This window comes from Hibiscus syriacus, unplaced genomic scaffold (genome assembly GCF_006381635.1).
Source record: "Hibiscus syriacus cultivar Baekdansim isolate YM2019G1 unplaced genomic scaffold, ASM638163v2 tig00110017_pilon, whole genome shotgun sequence".
In the NCBI taxonomy this organism is placed as follows: domain Eukaryota; kingdom Viridiplantae; phylum Streptophyta; class Magnoliopsida; order Malvales; family Malvaceae; genus Hibiscus; species Hibiscus syriacus.
Genome location: NW_024062565.1, coordinates 205,993 through 215,996, shown reverse-complemented (window position 1 = coordinate 215,996; position 10,004 = coordinate 205,993). Strand labels below are relative to the sequence as shown.

Below are 10,004 nucleotides of genomic sequence, written 5' to 3'. Positions count from 1 at the left end.
ATGATAGGTGCAACCCGAATCTAATATCCACTCATCGGAATGGAATGTTGATGAAGCAACCAATGATATGTCAGAGCCATGTTCATCATGCTCTGCAACACATGCATCTGGAGCAGTTTTTCCTTTCTTCTTTAGCTTCGGACAATCTTTCTTCCAATGGCATTTCTCATGACAAAAGGCACATTCATCTTTTCTCAGTTTGGACTTCAACTTTGATGTCCCTCTCCACTTTGGCTTTTGACTTTTCGAGCGACCTCTTGCCACCATGGCCTCTGCTGCTTCATACTTGCTCTCCTTCTTGGTTTTCTTCCTGAGTTCATAACTATACAAAGCAACAATTATATCTTTAAGGGTAACATTATCCTTACCATGAAGTAACGTTGTCTCAAGGTGCTCAAATTCATCTGGAAGAGATGACAACAACATCAAAGCCAAATCTTCATCTTTGAAGGTTTCATCCATGCCCAATAAGTCTTCCACTAGCTCATTGAAAGCAGTGATGTGTTCATTCATATTGGTGTCTGGTTGATAATCAAATCTGAACAATCTTTTCTTCATGTGGAGACGATTCTGAGAGCTTTTCTTCAGGAATTTTTCCTCCAAAGCTTTCCACATCTTACTTGCAGAAGTCTCGTTATTGTAGTCATACTTCTGCTCTCTGGAAAGACAAGATCGAATCGTGCTGCACGCCAAACGATTGATTGTTCCTCATTCTTTCTCCTCTATATATTCGGGTTTTTCTTCCTCAATGGTGATGTCTAGACCTTGTTGGAATAAAGCGTCTAACACATCGCCTTGCCACATGCCAAAATGACCGGATCCATCGAACAACTCCACCGAGAAATTTACATTTGACATCACCCTCCTCACCGGTCCAGATGAAGAGCTTGATGTCTCAACTGATCCGTATTTTGGCATTTTAATTCTAACGAACAATATTCAATATCACGAACTGTATCTTTTCAGCAACGAAACCACCAAGATAACCTCAACCGAAGCTCTGATGCCAATTGTTGGGGAAAACGAGTTATTTCCCACACGAACGTAGTTTTAAAATTGACCTAAAATGTCAAAATTAAAACCACCAAAGGTTGCACAACGGATAAACCTGTCAAACTATTGAATATTGAAACATAATGGAAAAGAACCGAATAAAAACAATAAAGGAAAGAACACACCAAATTTACGATGTTCGACGAGAATATCGTCTACTCCTCGGGCACCACATCGGATGCTAACTTCACTATATCGCCAATATTAAAACAAATGGATTTCTTTAGAATTTCCAAAGTGTGAGAATGAAGAATACAAGAGGAAGAGATAACTTGTTTTGAGATGATTTCTAATGGAAATACTTATACCTATTTATAGTTGAGTTTTAAGAACAATATGTTCAAAGTTTGGTCACCTACCAGTGAATTTTTCAATATATACAAGTTAGCCACCAAATATAAAATTCACATGTTCAAAGTTTGGCCACCAACCAAGATGAAATTTCCAATAAGTTGACCACCAATCAAGATGAAATTTTTAACTTGTCAACTTAATTTCTAGACAAATCTAACAGATTTCATGTATTTAAGGTTCATGTTCGAGTTTGAATTTGATGCTTTAATTGAGTTAAGTTTAAGAATTTTTTTTTTCATTTCGAGATGCTTACAAGCTTCAGTTCAGGATTTCGAGTTCGAGTCGAGCTTGAAAATTTTAAGCTTGCAAGTTTTCGAGTCGAGTCGAGCTCTATTTCAAAGTTTTCGAATCGAGTCGAGCTCAGCAATACTCAAACTCGACTCGGCTCGTTTACACCCTAGTGAAAATAATGGAAGAATCACAAAAGAAAATGGCCGGCCAACATTTGTAGAAGAAGAAGTGGATCTTTGGGAATATGGAGGACCTAGGATTTCAAGAACAAAGCTCAGTGAGATCAGGTTACGGAGCCGGAACTGCAAGCCCTGACTCTGTTACATGCACTCTGGAAGCGAATTTCAGCCTCTTCTCTTCGGCTTCCGCTAGTGTTGATCGTTGCTCTTTTGCTTCTGATGCTCATGACCACGATTCTCTCGCTTCCGAAATATCTTTAGTAACTTCTCTATTTTTTGGACTTTTATTATCACTGATTTTCCGTGCGATAAGCATAGCAAGCTGTAACAGTGTACACTGTGATCGATCATTGCTGATAAACTTGCATGTTTTTTCCTTGCCCGATTTAAGTTTTTTTTTCTTTCAGTTTTCTGAAATGGATAAAGAAGTAAATATTTTTTTTCGAAATTGAAATGTGAATGTCTTTTGCAGCATTTGGCAGGAGAAGAAAGTGGAGATCAGAATGAGAGTTCGAGTGGATCAGATCCAGATCCAAACAAAGCTATAATAGTCCATAAGCACATTCGTCTCTCCAGAAAAGGAGAAAAAGTGAAGGGTACTTTCAATGTTTTCTTCACTATTTGCTTCTTTTGAAAAAAGTTAAAACTGGAATTGCATCAAAAAAGAAAACGAATAAGCCCAAAAAAACTCAAATTCACTCACACTCATTGTCATTGTCCGCCCCCTTCCCCTCTTCCCTTTTTCCCTTTCGCGATAATACGCAGTAAAACAGGAAGAAAAAGATGCAGCTCATACAAAGGACGAAACTCAACTCAGAGATTCAGCAAGAAACTCGTTCTCTCTAGCTCTTAAAGGTGGCCTTTAGTTATTTTTTAAAGTTGTGATTGCTTTAGCTTACTATATTTCGAAAAGTAATAATTGTGAATTGTATAAATTAGAGTGTCAGGATAGGAGGACTAGATCTCACGCTTTGCTGAAGAATCCTGATAGGCGAAGACCAGCTTCATTAGATCTCAATAATGTCTCTGGTTTGTATCCACGGTTGGGGGTTGTGAAGAAAACATCTGTTGTGACTCGGAAAATGGGTGCATTTCCTAGTCCTGGGACACCCAATTATCATCATTACTCGAGTGTTGGGATGCAGAAGGGTTGGAGTTCTGAGAGTGTGCCATTACACAACAATGGTGGGAGGCAGGGGAATGCTGCTGGGTTGTTGGCTTTTAACAATGGGAGGACTTTGCCTTCAAAATGGGAAGACGCTGAGAGGTGGATTTGTAGTCCTGTTTCTGGGGAAAATGGTGCAAGGCAATCTATTGTGGCTCCGCAGAGAAGACCAAAATCAAAGAGTGGTCCACTTGGTCCTCCAGGGATTGCTTACTATTCGCTGTACTCTCCTGCGTTGCAAATGTTTGATGGGGAACATATGGGAAATTTCATGGCTGGTTCTCCTTCTTCTGCTGGCGTAATTGCAGCTGATGGTTTGACAACTCATTCTCGTAACCATGATGGAGAATTTACTGCACGGACCGAGCCTTGCATGGCCCGTTCTGTTAGCATGCATGGATGCTCTGAGGTAGCAAACCCACCATTTTTATCTTCTCAAGGTAAATCCCGATCGTTATCTAGCGAAATTTCTGGGTTAGATGTTATTATCAGCTTTGGCGTACATCAATTATCCCCCTATGATGAGTGCCCTTTTAATTTTATGAGATCCAGTATGGAAGTTTCTCTCAATTTTTATTGTCTTGTCATCCAAATTGATAATATCATTAAGACTATATTTGATGCATCATGTATAAATTGGAAATTGTCATTTGGTCATCAATTTAAAGCCCTTGTTAATACATCTTAAATTTGTTTATCATTACTAAGTACACACTTCTTGGTATAGGAACCTGTTTAAATATTACTTAATTTAGAAGTACAGGCTGGTGGACATGAACAAAGTAGGTTTTGATTTCTCTACATTGGCCAAGTTTATGAAACTGATGTATCTTTTTTTTCTTAATATCATAATCCATGAAATATCAATATAAATATTTGCTGAATCTAACCTTGATCTTGATACGTTTTCATCATCATAGTATTTACTATGACTTTTGTACTTCATAAGTCATCTTTCCAATTGTTTTTTTTTTACACCAAAGATGCAGAAGAAAATATTGATGTCATCAAGTATGCAAGCACTGATATTTCTCGAACTGTCTCAAGAAGAGACATGGCTACCCAAATGAGCCCACAGAGTAGTACCTACTCATCTCCCAAAGGAACGCCTTCTTTCTCTACCTCCTCCCTATCAGCTCTGCCTATCACGGAAATGCCGAACATCCATTCCTCTAAATCAGAACTGAGAAATGTGCCGGTAGATGAAAGAGCCACCATGACTAGGTGGTCAAAGAAGCATAGAGCTAGAAAAACAGGGAAGAGCTCAGAAATTGTTGATGATTGGAGAAAGAAAGCTGTTGATACTTGTACATCAACATGGGAAGTGACAGAGGCAGGAAAGAACATTTCCAAGTATGTCTACTTTACTACATTGCCTCTATTTCTTTCCTAAGATTATGGATTTGATAGATCTTGCCTACAAAACTTCATTGAACTTGCCATTTTAAATAAGTACTAACCTAGTTGGGTGTAAAGTTTTTCTGAAACGTTCATGTCATCTTCAGCCTTCAAGTGATTAATATGAGAGGACATTGATTTTTGTTACATCATAATCACATGCCAATTTCTTTCTTCCTCTTTTGCAGGATCAAAAGAGAAGAAGCCAAAATCACTGCCTGGGAAAATCTGCTGAAGGCAAAAGCTGAGGCAGCCATAAGGAAACTAGAGGTTTCTTTTCTCCTGAATACTTCTGCATTAATAACCGAAGTAATATAAATAGATATTAAGTAAATGATTAACCTTGATAGAGAAAAACTAAAATCATCCAGCTTATTTATTTTCTTCGTTATCACTGATATGACGTTGTATTTCAGATGAAGCTAGAAAAAAAGAGATCGTCATCGATGGATAAGATAATGAATAATCTAAGATCAACTCAGAAGAGGGCACAAGAAATGAGAAGTTCGATGCTGACCAACCAGGCCCAACAAGCAAAGACCTCGCATATGGCTTTATCTTTCCGGAGAACCCGCCAGATGGGTTTATTGAGTGGTTGTTTCACCTGCCATGCTTTTTAGTGCCTTAGCAATCTGTTACTAGTTCAATCAAACCAGAAATGCCGGGTATTTTCTACTTGCAAGGGTGATTTGTTTTCGTTTTTTCCTTTTTAAATAATAACAATAAAAACATGGGATTCTGATAAATGGATTGCATGACTGGTTAAGGGATGCTTCTTTTCTCTTACCAGTTTGAAGAACAAGGTTCACCGGAGATGATGAATATTGTACAGGAAGCAAACTATTTCTCCGACACCATTTCGTGTCGCTACAGTTTTGATTGAATGAAGCACTGCTACCTCCATCAGAATTCCCAATCAGTGCAAGACCCAAATTGCCATGTCCTGGGACTTCCATCCACGGTTTCTGACTAATACAATCATATTTGCACGTTTGTATGGAAATCAACCTTTCAAGTATTTATCGTGTATGTCTTATATGACAGTTTGCCATGGAAATGGAGATATCATTTAAGTTTTTACTTTATTATCTCACTAGTAATAGTAGTGATGTGGTGAGATAGATTCATTGGAAGTTTGTGTCTGTTTGGATCTATATGATCTGATTTCTGCATTTAAAAATATATCCTTGTAATTCAGCTCTGCTAATAATGTGCTATGTGAGTGTCCATCATCTTTGCCAATATCTCTCAAGTTCGTGTCTGTGTACTGGGTCTTGAAGCCGAGGATCCCAATTGGGTAGGATTGGCATAATCTTGATGGTGGAATGAACATATAGTTAATTAAACTTGGCTTTCTTGATTTTGGGGCAGAGTAATTTGGAACCCATGTGGCAAATGGGCTTCGAATCTGTTTCGGTTACAAAACTCTGTATCCCCTTTCTACTACCTTCTATCTCAGACTAGCTTTTGCTAGTGGGAAAAAAATTGGATGACACAGTTTACCAAATGACAGTACATGCATCACATAAAAATTCTTAAAAGAGTAATTTCTAGTTATGTATGATGTATCATAATTATCAATATGAAAAATAGACATTAAAACCAAGTTAAATACAATGGATGTATAACATTTGGACCACAGTGTTGTTATTGTCGAGTCGATAAACACCAAGAACAAGGTGTTCCAATGTAGTTGACGCACGTTCTTTTCTGGTATCGGTCCTTGATTTCTCACGGTGTCAAAGCCCATTTGAATAAAATCTCTCCAAGCATTGAAGTTCTGCTTTCACGTTTCCGTAAAATAGAATCGGAACAATATTTTCCATGAATACATCCCTCCCCTCGAAAAAGGACAAACATGAGAAAAGAACACTGTCCCAATAGATTAGGTTTATGTCCTTGTTCCACCGGGTCGGGGGAGGGACCCCTTTCTTTTTCCACTAAAATCTAACCCGACCAACCAACAAACATGTTTTAATGTTTTGTTTTTGTAGCACAATGGTCAATTTTCTCTTTCCGGGTATATTAGACTCGCAACATTCATTTTATATCTCCTTGGGCTCCTGGGTTTGTAACCATAGTCGTTTTATATTTTGTGTCATTTTCAATCAAGGTTATATAGATAGTTATGTTCACGTTTTCATGTTTGGTGTAAGTAATAAGTAGAGATAAAGCCGAGACGGGTCATTTTGCATGAAAGTTTAGTAACAGAGAGTTGGTCATAACGAGAGAGATTGTACTTTTCTTTGTTGGAAGTAGAAAGGGATAAAACAATCTTTACTTAAAAATTTAAAATTATCATATATTTACGATCATAGCTTACCTTTTAAAATTGAGATAAAATAAATTTTATTTGAATTTACGAAAAAGAAAACATTTATCTCAATAGAAAAATAATATCCAATCAAACAAAAATTAGAATTTAAAATTCTCTTAATACAGTTCACTTAATTCATTGAATAATTTTAAGAGTCGAATGTTTAATACAATTAAAATATCTCATTACACGAATTAAATTACCTCAGTAATTAAATAAATATTTGTTGTTTTTAAAAGATTCGAGTTTGAGCATCAATGACTAAAGAAAGGGTAATTGAACATTCATTATCAAATAGATATAATAAAAAATCTCATTCCAGTCGTCGTCCGATAAGATTTTGAGGATATTAAAAGCATGTCTTGAGAAATAGTGTGCAGCGAGGGATGGATGGGTTAGCCATAAACACGAATGGAGCTCCCTTCGCGCCTAAGGACCCGACTCCTGTTAAAATTTATATATTCAATATAATTTTGGTTTAATAGTATTTTAGTTCATGTAAAAATAAATATTTAAATTTAAAAAATAAAAAATTATTAAATATTTAATCAAGTAGGGTTCGAACTAAAGAATGATAAGTTTGTGTTCTCAAATTTTTGGTCTAATTATAATTTAAGTCCTTGCAAGTTTAAATATTAGACAAATTAGAAGTTGTATTTTGAGTTTTGAGTTTTTTTTTTTAAATTAGGGTAAATACAAGGTAATATCTGTACAAAGACTTACAATTATTTGACAATGAACGTTCATACCCCTACATACATACTTGAACTCGGGACCTCAAGAATAACAACGATCCCTTAATCACTAAAATCGCTTAGTTCATACTGAATGTCGAGTTTAAATACTTGGTAGGTCTTTAGATTTTTCTTAAATAATCTAATATTTCAATTCATGCTAATATTTAATTTTGGCTGGCCATAAATGGAGAGGACAAGGGGGCTCCCTTTTGCGCAAACCCACTCGTCCCTCTATGTGCTCATGTTGGACCCTTTGTGGGATATCTCACATGGGTTCTCTGATAACATCTTTGACCATTTTTTTAATTTGGTTTTTGGGTATTTTTCATGTTATCGAATGGAATTCTCTTTTGAGAAACAAGAGATTTTTGAGTGCGTGGAGAATGGGAGAGGGGGTGGTGGTCCAAAATTCTAAATAAATGTTCATTTAAACTCTTAAATATATTCGTGTTTACGAGGGAAGACAAGCCCAATCCAGGACAAAGTTAACATACTTTCTCTTTGATGGCTACTAAGGGCTCACATCGAAAAAATGACGTTTTAGTTCTTTGAACCTTTCCCAGTTTTTTCAACATATCATAATTCACATGAAAAAAGATGTCTACCCTACCATGAAAATGCTTTGTTTTCCCAGTTTTTATTATATAAATAGTCACTTTCCAAGACGTTTATCCTTCAAATATAAATTTATCATTAGAAATTTTTAATGGTTAAAAGTGAAATTAAATTTTATTACTTATCACTCTATATAGTTAGATGAAATATTAGATCTTTAACTAAAATTATGGTTTAAACACGAAAATTGTGAATAGAAAAAAGGCAGCGTAAGAGAGTTACACGCATTTACAATATTCAATTTGAACTAATTTGTTAATAGATTACATTATAAAAATATAAATATAAATTATATAAACAACAGCTGAATATGAAATTTTCTGTAGAGAAAAAGAAAGTAGGTAATGGGAGGATGAAAACTATGACAATAATAACGGCTGCCGTAATTGGATGCAACTATCAAGGACATATTATTCATAGATGATGTTCTGGTGGTTGTTTATATCTGGGATCTATTAGGCCTAAAGCCGAGGGGTATAAGCTGGTATGGTGTCGGCTTATGATAGCTTGGATGACATCTTCTGCAATTGCAAGTATGCTAAACTCAGAGGCAGGTTTTGAGAATTGAAGGAAATCTCCAATATTCATGGAGATCAAAGAGATAGTTAGAGTGAAACTTTATAACCTCCATAGAATTAAAAGCTTTGTATATAAGCAAAAATTAAGGGGGAGGGGGGGTAGAGAGGTGAGTTTGTTCACGTGAACAGTTGCTGAAGGAAAACGACGTCATCGAATTGCCACATTGCTATTCTCCACCGCTTTGTCAGTCTTCACGTGGATTTCCCCATGCATTTCTCTCTCCCAACTTCACCTTCGTTCCCACCCTATTTGCCTCCTTCAATCCACACCTCTCATGCGCTCGTAATAGCTAAAATGAAAACTCTATTCATCTAATACCAACTTCTGATTAATTCTTTCAACGCTTGGCCTGTCTTATACAACAACACGGTATGGAGTCATTTAAATTACTTCTCCATGATTTTTACTCCGTTTTATTTAATCATTATTTTTACACATCCAATTAAGTCTACTATTACAATCTTCTTTTGTTAAGCTACTAGCTTAGCCAAGCATCTCCAGATTGCTGATGGTTTTGAGTAGGCTGTTATGGTTTTCCCATTGGATGAAAACTCCCAACTGGGAACCCTAAACCGGTTGGCCTGCTTGTGCCAGCTCTCTCCAGCGACTGCACCTGAGTCTTCAAAAACTTGACATAGTGAATAGCCTCATCTAACATAGACGCAGTGTCCATTTTGGTTCCTCCGGGGACCAGTCTCTGAAGTATCCTTATCCTCTCGCTTATCCTCTCCCGTCGGTGCCTCGCCGCCACACTCTGAGGGTCCTTTGATATCTTCACGTTCCTCCTCTTAGGTGGCTTGACTGATTCAGGGTCTATATGAATCGGTTGCATAGCTGCTATCCGGAATATCATCTCCCTCATTGCAGCCACTGAGTTCTTATTTTGGTGAGATGTGGAGTGAGCATTTGCACCTGTACCAAACAATGGTTCCACTGCTGGGGTAAACGAGAAACCTGGACCTCCTTCTGGGGTTGGACCATTGAATGAAATTGTGGCTGTGGCTGTGGCTGGCAGGGTTATCAATTGGCCGGGTAAAAAACCGACCTGTGGGTTCCCAACAAAATGCGGCATGCCAGTGATGCTATTACTGCAGGTACTATTGCTAGAGTGATCAGCAAGCTCAGTTTGAGGGAATTCAACGACGTCGTTATAGGCCCCGTAGAGTTGAGGGAACTTTTCCATCTGCATCTGCATCTGCATCATCATCACCATGTCCATCTGATCTTCTGTTGCAGGCTTTAACTGGTCAACTTCCATGGCTATTGTTACAGAGCTGTGCCTGTGTGGAATCTGATAAACAAAGCGATGGAGAAGAGGGGGAGTTTATCTCAATCCGCAGAGAAGGGATGAGAAGAATGCGAAACTACAAGAACGA

The 10,004-nt window shown here is 37.3% G+C and overlaps 2 protein-coding genes across 3 annotated transcripts; one reads left to right on the top strand and one right to left on the bottom strand.

Annotated features, from left to right (window-relative positions):
• The first annotated feature begins 1,874 nt into the window (after nucleotides 1-1,874).
• On the top strand, nucleotides 1,875-5,460 carry LOC120212828. 2 transcript variants are annotated; one of them, XM_039211014.1, is made up of 7 exons: nucleotides 1,875-2,077; nucleotides 2,290-2,413; nucleotides 2,583-2,672; nucleotides 2,757-3,422; nucleotides 3,972-4,335; nucleotides 4,569-4,650; nucleotides 4,797-5,460. In XM_039211014.1, the coding sequence occupies exons 1-7, from the start codon at nucleotides 1,883-1,885 to the stop codon at nucleotides 4,998-5,000; spliced, it is 1,725 nt and encodes a 574-aa protein (XP_039066945.1). In that variant the 5' UTR covers nucleotides 1,875-1,882; the 3' UTR covers nucleotides 5,001-5,460. The 2 variants fall into 2 exon arrangements, with proteins under 2 accessions (XP_039066945.1, XP_039066943.1); XM_039211012.1 differs by having other exon boundaries at nucleotides 3,966-4,335.
• Nucleotides 5,461-9,154: 3,694 nt separating this feature from the next.
• On the bottom strand, nucleotides 9,155-10,004 carry LOC120212808 (transcription factor HEC2-like). The gene has a single exon (XM_039210988.1). It carries the CDS (start codon nucleotides 9,884-9,886, stop codon nucleotides 9,155-9,157), a length of 732 nt encoding a protein of 243 aa, XP_039066919.1. The 5' UTR covers nucleotides 9,887-10,004.